The sequence below is a fragment of the Neofelis nebulosa genome, chromosome 4, assembly GCF_028018385.1.
Source record: "Neofelis nebulosa isolate mNeoNeb1 chromosome 4, mNeoNeb1.pri, whole genome shotgun sequence".
In the NCBI taxonomy this organism is placed as follows: Eukaryota; Metazoa; Chordata; class Mammalia; order Carnivora; family Felidae; genus Neofelis; species Neofelis nebulosa.
The window spans coordinates 16954053-16973719 of NC_080785.1; the positions used below are offsets into that span (position 1 = coordinate 16954053).

Here is a 19667-nt window from a genome sequence, read left to right on the forward strand (position 1 = left end):
ATTTCTTTATCTCTAGACTACCCTCGCTTCTCTAACTAAAAGAGCCAGCGGGGCTTCATATCTTATGGAGAGCCTAAAACTACCCTTAGGCAAGAATTAGTCCCTCTGTCCTGTAGTTTTCAAATGACTAAGCTCATACTTTTATATACCCTATTATAGTTATTATTTTTTGTGTATCTGCATGTCTTCTCTACTACTTTGTGAGTTCAAGATTTTTCCATACATTTTAAATGTATTTTATTTCTCTATTGTTAATTTTTAATGCCCTCCTGTTTTGCGCTTTCAGACCTGTATTGATGATGAGGCTTTAAAAAGTCAGTGAGTGAAAGATGTTAGAAAATCTTCAGTGAACACCACTGGCATATCATGTGATTGCCAGTCTCTAGTTGGTTAATTCAAAATTTTGAAGGGTGTTTTTTTGTTATGTTATAAATTTAATAGTGTCACCATACTTTTAAAATTAGAAATAGGCAATACATTTTTTTAAGTTTGGGGAAGGAGGCTGTTTTTCAGTACTGCAGGAATCTTACGGTTATATCTGAGGGGGGAGGTTCTAGCCATCAAAGTCCTTGTATAACATTTACCACCTCCTAAATATATAGGGTGTTTAAGGCACATAAGAGCTTTTCCTGTTTCCTGAAGCCCTGTTGCTATCATGTTTACACTGGCCGTCTTTAAGATCAGTTGGATTTTTAAGCTGTAAACCTAGGAGCTTTTTTGTTTTTGTTTTTTAAACATTTTATGTCTATTTAGTTCTGGTGGTGGCCAGCAGGTGGCAGCACCTCCGGGAGGGAGTCTCTTGACTAGGGAACCATTGCAAACTGACAGAAAGACTAAGCCCCGTGCATTCAGGAGGGAAAGGGGGTAAGTGTCCAGAATCATGAATTTTAAATTACTCTCTGGTGGTACATTGACTATTGAAAATGCAGGCATTGATGATTAGCTGGCTGTGAGCCCCCTCCTGGTCCTGCCAATCCACTGTTTCCATGACATTACCCTCCATACCTGGGCCACCAAGACAAAAGGAAGGCTGGCCAGGTGGCCAGGGACAGCACAGATCATGCAAGGAAGGGAAGGACAACTGCAGAAATAAAGAGACTGGGTCACAAGGAAGGCTTAAGGAGAATTTTGGATAATGAAATGTCCAAAACACTACTTACATTTCTGAGATACTTTTTTAACCATAAGAAACACATTTTGCCAATCTAGAAAAATCAAATATGTTATTTTAGACTTTTCTCTTTCCTTCACCCTTAGCTATCCCTCTGGGTATTCTAGTTGTGCGTGGAGACTGTGACTTGGAGACTTGCCGTATGTACATAGATCGCCTACAGGAGGTGAGTTTCTTTAGCCAATTGTTTACTCTCAGTTTTCCATTTCTGTAGGCAATTACCAACCGTATATATTTGCTTCTGAAATGATGCATTTGAGAAGGAAATGGAAACGTGGTGTCCTTGTCTTTTAAGCATCGACCAGATCGTCTCTCTCCCCAGCCCCCACTGCTATTTTCCCTCCTCCCGTGGTTGAAATGGGAAAGAAGGTTGCTCTAGTGTGATCCATAACTATAGCTTGGAACTTCTTGTCTTCTTGCCACACTGCGTATCTGTATTTTTTGAGCTATATTGAATTTCAAAGGGCCCTGATGAATAATGAAGGAAAACAGAGAGTTAGGTGGTTTAATGTTTTGTATCTAGCACAGACTTCTGTCAGAGATCGCTACATTTTTTAAAAATATAACTTCTACAGGAAAGAAAAATCTTCTATACCTCAGAGAAATTTGTGTCAGAACACAGGAATTCTCGATTCTTTCCCTCAATCTGGCTTACCATAGAGGAAGACAATGGAGGAGTCCTCATAAATTGCATTCTCATGAATTTGTATTGCACCAGCAAAGCCAGGGACCCAAAGCCATCCCTGCAGTGGTCACTGATTGTTCTTGCAATACTTTGACGGGGAGTATTCCCTGTCTTTATTCTACAAATGGCGAAAGCATAAACAATCACTTCTTTCATTGTTTGTTTGTTTTTTTTTGATGAAAGATGCACATTAAAACATTTATTTTCTGGATGTGGTCTAGACATTGCTATTTTTAAAGCTACTGGGTAATTATGATAGATACCACAAGATGAACAACTCCCTTCTAGACGACACATTCTATATAAGTAAATATCACAAATAAAGAAGATATATAGAACTTAAAATCCCTTCAAACTGTAGCCACTTAGCTTTGAACATTAGATTCTATTTCTCCTGATAGAAATAAATACAGGCAGAAGGCATAAAGTAAGGTGAAAAATTATGACTTTTTTTCTTCACCATTTTTAAGGATAGAAATGGAATTGTGAATACAATATATTTTGATGTAGATACCAGATTTTGAATACTGATATGGGTGAGAGAAGAAAAGTCAACAAATTTTACCCTTGTGGTTTCATTTGGCTGTTTTTACCAAGGATAACTTTAACATGTTAAAATTTGTGGACTTTGTAGTGTGTGACTCAGGCCCCAATAAATATTACTGGAACACAAAATGTCTCATTTTTCAAAATAATGGTTTTATGTTATTGTGAAACCTCACTCAAAAAACCTGCAATAAAAAGGCAAATCACAAACGATACCAAACCTTTTTTTTTTTTTAACTCATAGGTAATTTAAGATTTCACAGTAGCAAACTATATGACTGATGGATTGACTTTGTTGAAAACTAACTTATTAGCATGCTTATAATACCAATATTCAACTAAAGTAGGATTAAAAAAAAGAATGAATGAACTCAAAGAGAAATTTTAAAACTAAGTTGGACATAGAGAAAGTTGGTAAAGCCCCGTGGGAAGCAGGTATGGGGACAAAGGAACCCAGGATTGCCGACATCTGTAAATAGAATCACTACACTCATTAACAAGGAAACCTTCAGGACATGACCACGGTGACAACTTAGTTATAAAACTTTATAAAGGGATTCAGACTCTCAGAATCTGCCAGCAAAACCTCATTAGTTTCAACCCTATTAATTTGCACTTCGTGATAATGCAGAGGTGGCCAACGATTTTCTCTTCACTGACTATGAAAACCCATGTTTGCCTAGTACTTCTCGGTATAAACGCAATTACTGTGACAGCTTGTATTAGGTCTAAGATGAATAAATTCTTCCTAAGTACTTAGAGGAATTTTAGAGACTTTCTTCATAAGCCAAAAGTTCAGGTGCAAATTAAATATGACCTCTTTTTTATTAAAATGGGCTGTTTTTTACTTTTGGTCTTCTTGATCCTTGGCATTCTATCACTAGACATCTAAACCATTCTATCACATCTAAACCATTTGAAATTTACAGATTTCAGTAGCTAAATGGCCTTTCTTCTCTCAGTCCAGCTTGGTATGCTTTTGTTATTTGGGGCATTATCTTCTTTGTTTAACCTGGATGAATTTGGAAGAGTTAGATACTTTCTAGCGGAGTTTAATAATATTAAATTGGGCGTTCAGTTGATAGAGTGGTAGAGACAACTTGTTAAAACTCATTTTAAGGTATGGATTTTTTTTTTCCCATTTTCCCATTAGGACCTGCAGTCAGTTTCTTCTGGCTCCCAGAGAGTTCATTACCAGGTAACACATAATTGAACCCCCTTCTTTTTTTTACCCCCTTATCCCCCAAAAAAGAAGGTCCATCTTTCAATCAATGTTTCATTTGGATTAGAGGCCACATCTTCCCTAGGGATAGAGTTTACTCTAAGAATCAAGTGAAGTGGACATTCTGATTCTTTTACATTTTCCTGGTTTTGGGCAATCCTAGTATAGCACAAATTTGGATTGTGAACTTTCTCCCAGATCATTTAGAAAAGATTATAAAATGAAGTGCTTTTAATGACAAATATTAGAAACTCAATTCACACTAGTTTGACGGGGAAAGTGTCTATTAGTTCACATCAGCAAAAAAGTTCAGATCAAGGGTGGATTTAACGTACGGTTTGGCCATGCTTCATGCTCCATTTTTCTGCTGGTCTTTCTGCTCTGTTCTCTTCTTTCTGTCAATTTCACCTCTGAACTAGATGTTTCCGTGTCCAAGATGGCTGCCATTAGCAACCAGGGCTGCATGTGTCTTCTTCACATCCAGGAAAGTGAGTTCTCTGTTTCCCACACCATCAAGCAGATGTTCTAAAATGCAGTCTGACTGGTGCATCCTGGTCTTTTGGACAGGATCTAAGAAACCCAGCCTGCCTGTCTCTCGTGATCCACATCAAGTCCACAGGAGAACACTCAGATATCCTTTGCCCCAACAGTCTCTGGGAGGGCTGTTACCTCCCCACTTCCCTGCCCCTACTCTGCTGTACAGGCCTCTCCAGCCATCCTCTTAGAAATTAGATTTCTCAGGCACGGTTCAGATCCCATTGTGCAGTATACCCCAGACTACAGGGGGCAAACTCAAAGCTCTGAGCAGTCCCGGTAAAGTCCTTTGCTCTGAGAGGTCAGTCCCCTTCCCTGCAGGAGGGTGTGGGGGAGTCAGAGCATGCCAGGACTCCCTCCAAATACCCTGTCCTAGACCTTTTCATAACTCCATGTGGGGGACAGGTGTTTAAAGATGTCTAAATCTGTGAATCCTGGTTTAGCACCTCACATTTGTTTTTGGTTTCTCTTATGCTGCACCTGAAATTTGCACCTGAATATCTTTTTGTGTAAACAACAATGTTTAAAAACTTTATAGCTTGTAACATCTTGGTAGCTTCTCCGCCTGCCAGTGGATAATGCCGTTGGTCCAGGCAGCCTAATTATCCTGATGCTTAATGACAGAAATAGCCTTGGTGTTCTTGTTTGTTTGTGGGTTTAAGTTTCAAACAAAGCACCCCACTATTCAAGAGTCCTTTCTTCCATCTGGCTGCAGTAAAAGGGATAGGAATTCACTTAGGGTGTGTTTACATTGAGGAAAAAAAAAACCAACTCTAGTTCTGAGACTGTTGTTTATCAACCAGGAAAGGGTAAATTTCCACTTTATTTTTAGATACAGCACAACATTCCTCCCAGTAGCTACTTGCATATTTACCTAAAGCCACTATTTCAGTTTCATTTTATTTTTAAAAGTTCAGTACTTTTAGAGGCTAGGGCTGATCTCTGCTCTTTAAAAATTGACCTATTACGCATAAGATTTTGCGAGTCTGTTTGTGTTTTTAAAGAGTTTGTACTCTTTTCTCATGGATGTTTTGCATCTTTGCATTTTTATTTAGACATTTCAGATATTTATTCTAACTAGTTTTATGAGACCAATACTATTTATTACCCTGGCTTATTTGATACAGTTATTTTGCTGTGAGAGTTGTGACAGGTAGATATTTTGTACTGTGTTTTCTCTATACCACGTTTGTGTGTGTTTGTGCAGAGATCAGGAGGTGGTTGTTTCATTTATTATTTGGTAACAAAAACGTGCAGAAGAATTAGAGGTATTTATTGACTATATCAAAAGTTTGCTGTGTTTTTGTTTGCTTGCAGTCAAGTCAAACTTGGGTGTCAAAACTGTTGTATTATCAATGTCACTTCAGAAGATTTTATGCACTGACCATACAGGCTAGCCAATGCAGTGGCCAAACTTCAGTGTCTGGAGTGTTACGTGCCCCCACCCCTCCTTGCAGAATTATAAAAATCAGGGGCCTTTGGGTATTAAGGGAGGAGTGGAAAAAAGATCTAGGGTCTAAGCCCAAGATCTGCTCACTGAACAGGCAGCTTAAGTGAGAGAGACTGTTTGAATTAACATGGCCAGAGAGTAGGGAGAGGGTGGTGAGGAAATTTCCTGAGTGGAACAAAGGAGAGCTGGTTAAGGGAAGGAGTTGGGGGAAGATGAATGTACATGTTTGCTTGGGATCTTGGGCAGTCAGGAGGAGGAGGAGTGAGTGAGAGGGGTAGTGAATAGAGAGTTCTGTTTTAGCCACACTGATTTTGTTATGCCCATTAGATCCAAGAAGTTTGGGTGTGTAGGAAATTAGATGTATACATTTTAAAGCTTGAAAAATTCAGGCCTGGAGATAGAAATTTGCACATTGTTAGGAAATGGATGGTATTTAAATGATGAGGCTGGAGGACATCACTCAGGGAGAGTTTAGATAAAGAAGAGGGCTTGAAGTCATAACACCATGTACTAATGGGTCGAAGGTGGTATCATGAAAGCCAGGAGTGAAATATGTTTTAGAGAAAGAGGAAATGGTGAATTGTGTCACTGCTGCTGAGAGGCTGAGATGAAGGAGACTGGATTCTAAAATACTCTTGAGGATGTGTAGAAAAACCATGGGATAGAGGTGCTGTTAGCTTTTTTTTTTTAATGTTTATTTATTTTGTGGGAGAGTGAGGGTGCAAGTGGGGGAAGGGCAGAGAGCGAGAATCCCAAGCAGGATCCATGCTATCAGCTCAGAGCCTTTTGTAGGGCTCTATCCCATGACCATGAGATCACAAGCAGAGCCAAAATCAAGGCACACTATGATGCTTAACCAACTGAGCCACCCAGGCACCCTGGGGTGCTATTAGTGTTAAGAAGAAAGTGACCAAACCAACTGGCAGGAAATGATTAAACTGGCAGGTAATATTTTTTACGATTTTTTTTTAAGTTTATTTTGAAAGAGACAGGGACAGTGTGAGCGGGAGAGGGGCAGAGAGTGAGGGAGACACAGAATCCCAAGCAGGCTCCGTGCTGCTGCCAGCCCAGAGCCCAACGCAGGGCTTGAACTCATGAAACCGTGAGATCATGACCTGAGCCAAAACCAAGGGTTGGATGCCTAACCAACTAAGCTGCCCGGGCGCCCCTAAATCTTTGTTTCCTAATGCAGAAACTGATCATGTCAGACTCTGTAGTCTGTCTTGGTGTAGGGGTGTGGGGGGTGATGTAAGAGAGAGAGACCTGTCAGAATGTCTTAAATGCTTTGAAATGGACTTTTTTGTGTATGAGATGGCACCAAATAAACTTGAGAATTAACTGTGACGGAATGAATAAATACAAGTAAGTTAAATAAAAAAAACAACTTTAGAAATTCCTATCAGCTCACTAATGGGCAGTTGGCATTTTAGCTGTTTTCTAAGGCTAGGAAAAACTCAAGAGAAAGCACAGCATTTAGAAAGGCGTATGAGTGCCCAAGTCACCTTATTAGCGAGGCATATGGCAGTTCCTAGCCATTTAAGCATGTCATTGCTTTGGTTTCTTCTTTTACTAAATTCAGAGTGAATTGCCAACAAAGCACGAAGGCTCAAAAATGACACCTTGTATTAACCTAACAAGGCATTATGGGTTATCCAAGAATGTGCTGGATATTTATAGCCTGCTGAAAATCCCTGCCTGCACTGTCTCTGAGGCCCAAATACAAAGCCCCTCCATCTTAATGGCATCTCTTGTAACCTGTAACTCATAAGTTAGACAAGCAAAATGCACGGTGCTGGCAGATTCAGGATATTCCTGAGCTTCACAGATAAAGGAGAAGTCAGAGAGAAATTGAACTCTGCCTACCTAGTTGATAGAAATGCCTCTTGAGGACACCTGACTATGAGATAATTCCTTCTCTGCTGCCGCCCTGGTCTTCACATATCCCATTTTAACCCCAAGTCATTAAGCGAAGGAGCAGAAGCGGACGCAACTGTTATAGCGATTCTCAACAAGGGGGAGATTTTGCTCCTTTCTATGGGACATTTGGCAGTTTGGACATTTTTGTGTGTCACATTTAGGAGAGGTGGTGCTGCTGGAGTCTGTTGAGTAAAGGCCAGGGATGCTGCTAAACACGTTACAATGCACAGGACAGCCGTTCACACAGCAAGGAATTATCTGTCCCCCTACTGTCAGCAGTGAGGGCCTTGAGAAGCTCTGAGTCATTCTAATGGCTCTCAGGACATGACTGGGGACCACAGGCAGATGTAAGTCCTAGATGAGAAGAGGAAAAGAAAAAGGAGCAGGAAGAGAAAAAATAGTGCAGGAAAACAGAGGCATCTGTGGATATGGCAGAGAAGAATAAACAGAGAACCATGGGTAATAGAACCAGGAACAGTTAGGGTTTTTTATAGACACTTAGTTTCCCATTTCCCCTGGGTAGTGCTCCATGAGGTACTGATGTAGTTGCCACACAGGAGCGTGCCTTCCAAAATATTATGAGCTAACAATTTGAGCTGTAAAAAAAAAAATACAATAGGATTCAAAAGCAGCTGCAAAAAAGGAATCCATCCAGGTGATTCTTCTTAAGAATTAATTTACTTAGGGGCACCTGGATGGTTCAATGGGTTAAATGTCCAACTTCAGCTCAGGTCATGATCTCATAGTTCAGGAGTTTGAGCCCCACATGGGGCTCTGTGCTAATGGCTCCAAGACTGGAGCCTGCTTCAGATTCTGTGACTCCTCTCTCTCTGCCCCTCCCCTGCTCGCTCTGTCTTTCTCTCTCTCTCCCCCCCCCCCCCCCCCGTCTCAAGAAGAAATAAACATTTTAAAAAAGGATCTAAAATATTTTTAAAAAGAATTAATTTCCTTAAAACTAACACCAGAATGGCTGGAATATTTCAAAATAGATGGAACATTTTTAGAAAGTTCTTTCATCCTTTAGAAATGTCTGTCACTTCCATAAGAAAAAACTCTTGGTCAGATCTGAGTCTGTATCAATTTGTTCATCCTCTGATCCTTTTCCCCCACTTTACATAACTACGTGATCTTCTGGGAGATAGATCTATATATGCCATCAGAGGCTATCCTAGACAGACAGCCCCTGCTCACAAATACTTGATCTGTTTCTCCTCTCTTCATATTGACTATCCTTATTCATCTCTCTCCTTTCTCTGAAGCCTCTTTCTCCTTAATTTGTTTTCTGGATTTTAGAAGTCTTTCAATGGATGGGTTAAAACAAGTTTAAAGGAGTCATCCTGGGAATCAATTTATCTTGTCTTAGAGAAGGACAGGGGCTAGCTAGGAACTTAGTATTGTTCCTTCAAGCTAGATCAAAGCTGTCAGCGATGGATCAAATGAAGAATTAAAATAAGACTTGCCTGGGGCCAGGTCTGTTGCAAGTGAAGGCAATACTGCTAACGACACATGCACACAGTAGTTGTTGTGAATAGAGGACTTTCTCACACGGAAGGGCTCTTAAAAATGTTTGAATATCTCTCATTTTCATCTACTACCATCATTATTTCTTCATTTTTCAAAGCTACTTTTGGAAACGGGCATCCCATTTCTATTTCTGCTGCTGTAGGAGCCATAGTAAAGTAGGTTTGAGGAGGAAGGGTCGCTTATTTTTTAATTTTTAAAAAATTTATTTATTTATTTTGAGAGAGAGCACGAGTAGGGGAGAGGCGGAGAGACAGGAATAGAGAGAATGCTCTGCGCTGTCAGCACAGAGCCCAAAGCGGGGCTCTAACCCGTGAACCATGAGATCATGACCTGCGCTTAAATCAAGAGTCAGGTGCTTAACCCACTGAGCCACCCAGGCGCCCTGAAGACAGAGTTTTGAAAGAAAAAAAATAATAGTAGCAAGTCTATTAATTGGGATTATACTTGGATGGAGATGTTTAAACATGTGTTTGTAATCCCTCATGGATCTGTTCACCGAGGATGAAGAGAGATGTTTATACAACTTGGTGGTGAATGGAGAAAAAAAAAAAATGAATAGATGGGTTGGGCCGGAAGATGATCAATGTAAAAGTAAAGTGGTTATTGACTGGACATTATTGAATAAAGCAAGGATTCCCAGCCCAAAGGGACTTCTGGTTTGCCTCTTTGCCTCTTCCATCTTCCCTAAGTTGTATGAAAGGAAAAAAACATTCCTTCACAGGGAAAGTATAGTTAAATGCTAGGTGAATACTGCCTAATTGAATTAACTACTGGAGTGTGTAACGGGGCTGCTGTGCCTTCATTAAATTATGCGCGCATCAGCTATGAGTAATGGAATGTAAATTAAGGGCAAGTTTGCCATATGCGTGTGAAATAGTGGTTCAGATAATTTCCTTATCAATTACATGTAATTGATGCCAGTTGACTTTCAAAAATATATATGTATGAGAAATAACAGGTTTACTTTTGTGCACGTGGCTGTATTTTTAGCATGAGAAACTGGTTTTCCATTAGCATACATACATTTAGCATACATACATGCTAATGTATGCCATTAGCATACATTTAAAAAATTCATATTATCAGGGATTGTTTTGAAATGAATCTGTTAATATTATTCATTGAAGGAGCATGCAATTTTAGGAGATTATTACACTTAAAACAGAGAGGAGCGTGGGATGTCCAGGGCTACACGATGCAGCCTGCGTTACAAGACAAGGACAGTCGTATTCCTCTACGTCACACCATTTATATGAAGAAAATACCAGAACATAAAATGAGCAAGTATCTTATCTCTTTGATGAATCGAAGATTTGATGATGTCGTTTGAGAGGACTGAAGAGACTAGAAGCCCTGAATTAGCACCAGAAGCATCGGGGGCATTGTCAGGTTCATCATGTGAATCTCCCGGGCAGTGTTGCTACATTCACACAATTGCATTTCTTAACTGGCTACAGCCAGATTGCTTTCGAAAGGTGCATGTTTTTAAGCTCGTTCTTGCTTCCATCAGAAATTGAGTCTCTTTACATTTATTTTCGTGCGCAGCATTCACAAAGCCAACATCTTCCCGGCCACTCTTGTTTAGTGACGTGGATGTTGTCGTGTTCACCCTAGAGGGTCCATGAAGCCCAGGTCTGCCCTCGGGGCCAATATTCGCCCTCCTGTGAGGGGCTGTTTTGTTTTTCTCACTTCCCCTTTCCAGCTCCAGTCTGACTTATAGTCTGCACTGCACCATTGGCCACCCTCCTGCCGCCCCTAAACCCAGGATTCCCTAATGCCAGGGCCACCTGCTCTACCTGTGTGCCAGGCCCAGTGTGAGGATACGGTGAGCTGTTGACGTGATATGAGGTACATCCCCCGCAACGTGTTAGCGATACCAGTTAATTTCAAACAAAATTATTTCAAATTCAATATTACCTCCATACTATCACTTGTATTTTGATTCTCTCCCCTTCTTTCTTTTCTATTTTTTTTTTTTTTTTTGAGTAGGAGAGAAAGGGATGTAGATAGACAAGATGTAGGAATTATCTGAATTGTGGTCACCTAGTCACGAATGTGGTCCATCAGTAGTGAAGAACGTCCGCGTAGGAAGAAGTTTATGGACCCTGGCTTTAAGTTACTGTGAATTATTTGTCAATAATCATCTCTTTATTCCTGCTCCAATTTTAATCCATCCACATAGGCATTGGTCTTTGATACTAATGTCCTCAAGGTATTCCTCTTTGACTTCCATTAGCTACTTGAGTAGTGAAGTCTGACAGATTTTATGATCTTGGCTTATCTTAATTTTCTGATTATGTATAATTCTAGACTTCTCTTTGGTTTTTAAATCTCCACTCAAAGTAGACCTTAGGACCACACCTTTCTAGTGTGCACCTTTTGGTACCTTTCTGCAAGTTTATACAAACACAGGCATACCTGGATACATATTTGGTTTTTCTCTTTTTGATAAAAATGGATTTGCCTTCTTTGTACTTATTTTTAATAGTAATATACCGTGGAGATTATGCTTTGCTAATAAATGAAGCTGTAACTCAGTTTTTAAAACTACTACTCCATTCCATGGTATGTATTAACACTGTCTCTCTGGATAGAAATTTAGGTTATATACAGTTTTTGCCATTGTTTTTCTAAACAAAATTGCAGTAAGCATAGTTGTTCAGATTTGAAAATAAAGTTGTAACAGAAGTGATAATCACGTCACATGCTAAACAACCTGTTAATATTGGTCATTCCTATGGAGTTGAGAATTGCAACCAGGTAACTCTTACAGCAAACTTCTCTTACACTATGTAATCAGAATGTCACTTACATGAATTTTGTTTCAGTTTCTCCTCTCTGGATTGTGGTTCACTGTACTCATTGATTGCCATATTTAGGTGGGATTCTTAAGCACATGGAAACGTGGGGATGGAAAGTGCCCAAACAATGTGACCAGAGAATTTGAGAGAGGAAGAATTCTGAGTTACCAGGCAGTGAACTCTGATAAGAAATACAGATTAGTTTGACAGTTAAGGAAGGCTGAAACTATGAAAAATCCTTCAATGCCATTTGATCATTTCAAATTTCTTCATGTTTTTGCTTGAGCTGAGTCAAAAAACAACTTCTCTCAAACTTGACCTGCATAAATTCCACCCACCCCTCAAAACCCCCAGTAATTCCTCTAGAAGCCGTAAAACTAAGTATATAAGACCATGAGCTTTGAAGTACAAGAGGCCTGTGTTTGAATCGCACCACTAAATAGCTGGGTAATTCTGAGAGTTTACTTAAATTCTCAGAGCTACCGCTCATTTACAGCTCACTTTTAGGTAATGGAGAGGAAGTTCAGGAAGAGTAGTGGGGATAGGGGCGTCTGGGTGGCTAAGTTGGTTAAGGCTCTGACTTCGTCTCAGATCATGATCTCACGGTTCATGAGCTTGAGCCCTGTGTCAGGCTCTGTGCTGACAGCCCAGAGCCTGGAGCCTGCTTCGGATTCTGTGTCTCCCTCTCTCTCTGCCCTCCCCCACTCACGTTCTGTCTCTCTCAAACATAAATAAACATTTAAAAAATTTAAAAAAAAAGAGAGTAGTGGGGCTAGATGCTAGGAGAAGTGGACAGGGGCTAGATCATACAGCCTTCTTAATGACACACTGGACGTGCCCCAAGAACATGGCTTAAAATCAGCCTACCGAATGCGACAGTAGCCTAATATTCCTAAATGAACTCTGTGGAAGTGGCCAGGGAACCCTAAAACCAAAAGGATGTTTCTGTGAATTTGATATAATCTCTCCCATACATATATACTTCTAAGGGGAAATGTTTCCAAATATAGACTATTAAGTAGATACAACAACATAAAAAGATTGGTGGTCTAGGTTTTATTCAGTACAGAGCCACCAAGGAATACAGAAGTAGAGTTATGTTGATGTAAAACTCTCCAAAGTGAAAAAAGAACATACTGTAAAAGGAGGAAAGGAAGGAAAGTTTACCAGTCACCAAATGGTTACTCACTGAGTAGTTGACGGTTGAGATTATTGTTTCGTATCCTTTAGTGACAGACGACGGGCGATGAGTCAGGGCAGGGGCAGTAGGTGGAGGGCTTCAAGTAGCAGGAAGGATTGAAGGACATCAAGAGCCAACAACATTCTGCTCTGTTTGACATCATGGCCCCGTGTGAGTGGCCCGTATGATTCGGGACTGTGCCTCTCAGCACGTCTTCGCTACATGTCAGCGTATGGCTACCTAGGACCAAAGACTGTTAGCCCACATTTCAGACCTGAAAGGAAAGGGCCTTCTCAAATGTGAGCTGAGCCTTCCATTTGCTTTCCCTGTTAATATCTTCTGCGATCTTTATTACCAGGCTCCTGTTCTTTGGGCAGCCGACTCAAAATCCCCTTCCCAAAATCAGTGGCTTTTGACAGTATCTAGGAAATAAAATCACGCTTAAAATAGCCATATCTTGAGAAAAAAGGTGTTGGAATCTGGCAATGCAGACATATAGCTACTCCAAAAACTGAAATGAGAAGGTGACTTGGGGGCATCCAGGCTGCTTCTCAGGGCAGTGGACACCCTCGGGAGACACAATCCATGCTTTGTTCATCTTTGTGGCCCTCACATCACGTGCCTTGCACTTCATTAGCTTTAATAAATAAAAACTGAAAAAATCAAATAGGGATAAGAGTAATCAAAGGGATAAGAGTAATATAGAGCCGTGTGACCCCTGACAGTCCAAATCAGTGAATGAAAAGATAACAATTTTGGTGAAACTAAGTGAATATCAGACACAGTTACTATTGAATGGGGAAAGGGCGGTAAAGAGAAGTGTTCTGAAAAATATTGCTGTTGGTGACAGAAGACATTCAGGGTTAAAGACGATACTGTGTATTTAAGACAATTTATAGCTTCTAATACTGTGAAAAGAGGTGCTGGGTCGCTGATAAATAAAAGCCCTGCAAGCAGCAAACCAAAATAGCATGATTTCAGCCCCCGTTTGATGTCGTTCTTTTTTGCGTGTCTTCTCATACAAATCTGTTCGATTTCTGTTCTTGAAAATCCACATTCTGAGCACAAATACATTTATGGATAAAACAATTTTGTGCTGGTGTAGCATCATCTGAATGATCTGGTCTGAGATGTGGTTTGTGTTCCATGAGCCCCAAAGGTGATTAAAGGTCAGAATGGTGTTTAGGTTAAAAAAAAAAAAAAAAGTCCCAGCTGCCCCAATATTACTTCTGTAGCATAATAATATCAGCCTATCAACATGTGCCGGCCAGTGGGTTAAGCATTTTACATATCCTTTCATCTGTTTCTTAGAAGAACTCTTTACAGTATATACTTGGGTAGCCATTTTACAAATGAGGTATCCAAGGTACAGAATAGATAGGAAATCTCATGGTTAGTAGGTGGTAAAGTCCAGGATTGTCATGTGCACAGGCTGGTGCTCTTGGCCACCAGAATTCCACTGCCTCTGGGCTTGCTATTTGAGGCTGGATCCTGGGCCATTGATTGTACTATTGTTTCTCAATCATAAATCTACCTTTCCTAAACACCTCAAGGGCAGAAACACTTTCGTTGTCTCATTTCTTAGTCTGATGATGTCATCCTACAAAAATGAGTTTTGCCTGTTGACTTAACTTTTCGATATTAAGAATTTATAGTGTGATTATTGGGGCGCCTGGGTGGCGCAGTCAGTTAAGCGTCCGACTTCAGCCAGGTCACGATCTCGCGGTCCGTGAGTTCGAGCCCCGCGTCAGGCTCTGGGCTGATGGCTCGGAGCCTGGAGCCTGTTTCCGATTCTGTGTCTCCCTCTCTCTCTGCCCCTCCCCCGTTCATGCTCTGTCTCTCTCTGTCCCAAAAATAAATAAAAAACGTTGAAAAAAAAATTAAAAAAAAAAAAAAAAGAATTTATAGTGTGATTATCTTTACTGCTGTCTTTAGGATTTTATTACTCAAGGGTGGCCAGTGAAAAATCCCTGGTAGTCTATGGATGAGATTCAACATAAGGAGTTTCCTTACCCAAGGTACCTCTCCCTCCTGAGTTCCACTTACAAAATTTTGACATAATTGACATAATTCACAAGGTCAGCTAAAAATGGACCTGTTGGGGAAGACAATTTCCATTAAATCTAAATGTAATGTAATCACACAACAAACAGTCTTGTAATGATGGCAACCCCAGGTCTGAAAAACTACCCCTCAAGTACCAAATCCAGCCTGCTGCCTGTTTTTCTTTTGTAGCCTGTGAATTAAGAATGGCTTTTAGACATTTAAATGCCTGGAAAAACCCGAAGGAATATTTCATGATTCATACAAATGAACATAAATTAAATTTCAGTGTCCACAAATAAACTCGTATCAGAACACATACATACACACAAGATCAGTTTCCCAAAGCAGACTTCTCACTAAAAGTAGCTTTTTGCTCAGTTTTTCAACTCAAGTGGAATACAACAACCTCAGCCACCACCAGATTTCCTGTCCCTAGCCTGCTCTTTACCTCCTGTTTTCCCTCCGGTCGTTTAGATGTCCTAGCGCTCAGTTGTGTTGAGTGGCTAGATTTCTTTGTTCCTTATTTTATAGATTATTGGTATATTTTGTGGGTGTGCTTTAATTTTGTTCAATCTGCCACATCGAAACATCATTTTAACACTGATTTCAAGTAATTTCCAACTTTTAGGGTTGTGATGCAAGTGAGACCTTTCATCTGTATGTATCTATACATGTGGACTACATTAGATCCAAAGGGAAATTTTTGTTGAGACTTGATGGCTTTTATGTATCTTTTTGACATGTTAAATTTTGAAATAAGAGTTTAATTGCATTGCATTATAAATCCTTCCCAGAATGAGGTAGATAGTAATTGCATTTTTACTTTGGAATTCAAATGCTTTTTAACATAGGACCTCATTACATTAATAATCGTCTCTTTAAGAGCTCACGATTTTTTTTTCCCCGAACAAGGTTGAAAGAGCTTTATAAAAGGAGGGAGAGGATGCAAACCTAGTTCAGGGGAGCTATGTCAGAGAAGTTAGGGCTTTCCTGCACTCCTCTAACCACCTTCTAAGAAAGGCTGCTGTTTAATATGCAGGTGACCAGGAAAGTATCCAATTATTGTTCAGTGACATTTTTTTCCGTGAGATTTTGGGATTCCAGGTCACTTTGATAATCTGTAGAAAGCAGTGAAAAATGCACATAAACACAGACACACTGAATTTAGCATAAAATTTCAGGGAGTTAAGGATTGTTGAATTTACTTGAAGAGCCATGTGAACCTATTTAAAATATTTGAAAGATCTCTATCCTCTGGCAGCCAATGTGTTTTCACAGGGCAAACTGGTAACATTCTCTTTAAATGACACTTCCTTAAGGGATTTGAGTTGTAGCAAATGCTTGTGAATCAAGGCATAGAGAAAAGAAATGAACAGAAAATACATAAAATAAATAGTTAAGCACCTATATAAAACTCCCAACACACAGACATTCCTACCTAAAAAGGTGCACAGCTATACCAATATTGCTTCACCTGCGTGTGGGAAGCTGGTCACGTGGCTGAGGCAATAGATCAGTCTGCATTTTATTAACCTAGACTAAATAATATACAATATTCTCCAATTGGAATACTCCAGCAATAACACTATCCATCTTTAGGTTTTTAAAATGATAAATCCAGCATTTCTGTGTTCTTTCAGAGTACATTTTTCCTGAGGGAAATGTGATTGTGTGTGTGTGTGTGTGTGTGTGTGTGTGTGTGTGTGTGTTGCTCTCCCTGTAGCAAGCACATTTGACATCCAGTTTCAGAAACTGTCCTTGGTGTCCAAGCCATGTTTATCTCTAGTGAAAACAGCCATGCTTCTGTTTAATATCTTTGCCTAGTAGCTTTCATAGTTGTCACTAAATATTTCAAGCCACATTTAAATTTCTTGGCTCATTACATGTCACACCAAACTGACATGTTGGTAACCTTACATGTTCTATAAAAATATATTAAGAACTTTAAGTTTCTGTCAAGCAATATATCACATGTGTCAAAATGTAATTCTCAAAATGATACACACAATTCTCATACAAATAGGTACTGAGCACGTGTCAAGATTTCATTTGGGGCAATCAGCAAAGCCAGTTCAGAAAAGAGATAAATATCTCTGTATCCACAGCTCCATATATATCCATATCGATATATATTCATAGCTGTATCAATTCTATATACATACATATAAATTTTGGTATTACACCTGAGACCAGTGTTTTCTTTATCAAGTTATTAATTTAACTTGCAGAATCCATTCATATTAAAAATTCCATATACCCAAGATTTCTAATAATAAAATGGATCCCTCTTGTTAGGCCTGTGCTTTTAAACCTTTAATGTATATCAGTTTCATCTGAAAGATTGCTGGCTTCCACTCCCAGAATTTCTGTAACTCTAGGTGGTGCCAGGGAATTTGTATTTCTAACAAGTTTCCAGTGGCTGCTGCTGTTCCACAGTTCACACTTTGAGAACCGCTGATCCAAGCATAGGCTTTGCCTGAGGATCAAGTGAGGCCTCAGGGACTGTTGGTCAAAACCCCAAGGAAATCAATGCAACCTCCGATTGGTTCTCTTATTGTCCCTCTTACATTATCCCCATTTCCTTCTCCTGCCCCGCTCAGTGCACACCAGATCATCCACACCCAGCTGCACCCCAGGGATGCTCCCTATATTGGAGCATCTCAAATCCTAATGTGGGTCAAACTCCCAATGCCTTCTCCACAGAGATCTAGCCTCCCTCCTCATTTGTCCTATTTCTGTCAGTGATTTCAATTTCATGATGAGCCAGGGATAGAATGCTCCAAATCATGTATTGTAAACTAGAATGTGCTTTTTATTTTTAAATTATCATTGACAAGAGTTTCTCTAAGGGGAGATTTTTAGTGTTTGAAAGTTTGGAATCATAAAGAGATAATCCCTTCTGCTTTCAATCTGCCAGTTCCCTAGTCTGTTCCTCTGTGATGTGGCCTTAATTCCTTGTAAGAAATAAAAGCTTCAGAGATATTCAGAAGCTTGGGAACTGACAGTGGTATTAAATCAGGAAGGATGCTGGCCCTGGTGATCTCTTGGTGAGGAAGGATGCTGGTCCTGGTGATCCCTCCTGGTGAAGGGCAGCTTTCAAAGAATGTCTCATCAGAAGCTAGCCTTCTAGAGATTGGGCCAAAATGGTTAAGAGGTAGCTGGAGGCAGGAATTACTAAAAGCATGAGTCAGGAGTTTGGCAGGGCAAGGAAGGAAAGATGAATTTTCAAAAGCTATAACAGGGTCATTTAAGGGAATTTGTTTTGGAGAGGGGGAACCATTGAAAGCAGAAAAGTTAGTGAATTTCTGGGTAGCGGAGAGGGTTTCATTAAGAATACAGAACTAAGTTCGAAAGGAAAGAAGAAGGTAATCTGGAGAGTAGATGAAGTGGTTAGCTTTGAACAGGAAACAAATCTTTTTGTCTAAGCCTAGAGGGAAGAATATGGTTCTCAGATGGCCTTGAGATCACACCTGAGAGGGAGGGAGGACCAGGCATCTGAGAAAGCGAGAAAGCTGGAGAATGCCAAGGTGGATGAGTATGTCGTTGGCTAAGTCAGTGTTGGACAGATGATATTGTCATCAGCCAGCCTGGTAAAACTTTTTTCCTCCTTGTCCACTACTCTGCAGTCAGGTTCAGTGGGATAAGGCTGAGGTAATAATGGCCTCAACATATGCATTGATTTTCTTTGCTTTCATGCAGACAAATTGTCCTGTGTAATAGATGCTACTCCAGTTACAAGGAGATTCAATACTGCATATGGATGGCCTCTTGTGTTTCTTAGATGCTATAAGTCCATTCTCACCAGGAGATGAGGCTCAATTCTTTCCCATTTTGTTACATGCGTAACCCAAGTGTAAATGGCAGCCAGCTGCCGCTAGTTCCTCAGTTTCACAAAGGGAAGGAAATTCCCTAAAGGAGGTAAATGTCCCCAGTTATATCACTTACAGATGCTTAACAGAACAGTTGAAAACTTCTTGCATGGTTTTTAAAATGGTTTTGATGTTTATTTTTGAGAGAGAGACAGAGACAGAACACGAATGGGGGAGAGGCAGAGAGAGAGAGAGAGAGACACACAGAATCGGAAGCAGGCTCCAGGCTCCGAGCTGCTAGCACAGAGCCTGACGCAGGGCTCGAACCCACAAACCGTGAGATCATGACCTGAGCTGAAGTCGGATGCTTAACCGACTGAGCCACCCAGGCGCCCCTTCCTGGATGTTTAATGTGAGAGTTGTTTTAAAGGTTCTATTGAAGTAATTTATTTCAAAGCAGAGCCTCTCTTTCTAGTAAAAATATGATTTGGTCTCTCACCAGTATTTGGTTTAGGACAGGATGCTCACTCCTACAAGTAGTTGATATGATACAGTGGTTAAATCCCTCAGGTTATTCACATGGAGTCAGGAGGATATATGTGTCTCTTTCCAGGACCACGAAACCTCCTTTCCCAGGGCGCTCTCAGCCCAGAGACTTTCCCCGCGGTGGTGCTTTCTAGATGGTGAGTGTTTCTATATTTCATGGAGTGGTGGGATGGTGGAAGCAGCAGGACAATGCGTTGATAGATGGAGTGGCTGGACCCTAGTTTTCCAAGGGATTA

General features: G+C 40.3%; 1 protein-coding gene across 12 annotated transcripts in view; it reads left to right on the plus strand.

The window, feature by feature from the left end:
• DGKI (diacylglycerol kinase iota) overlaps positions 1-19667 on the plus strand; it is a 452201-nt gene that overhangs the window by 342009 nt on the left and 90525 nt on the right. For 9 of the 12 annotated variants that reach the window (XM_058724155.1, XM_058724161.1, XM_058724154.1 and 6 more), the window contains 4 exons: positions 1258-1337; positions 3556-3600; positions 4044-4112; positions 19499-19568. In XM_058724155.1, coding sequence (XP_058580138.1) covers positions 1258-1337; positions 3556-3600; positions 4044-4112; positions 19499-19568 — 264 coding nt within the window. The remainder of the gene's footprint in view (positions 1-1257; positions 1338-3555; positions 3601-4043; positions 4113-19498; positions 19569-19667) is intronic. The other 3 variants (XM_058724157.1, XM_058724165.1, XM_058724166.1) reach the window with 1 other exon arrangement.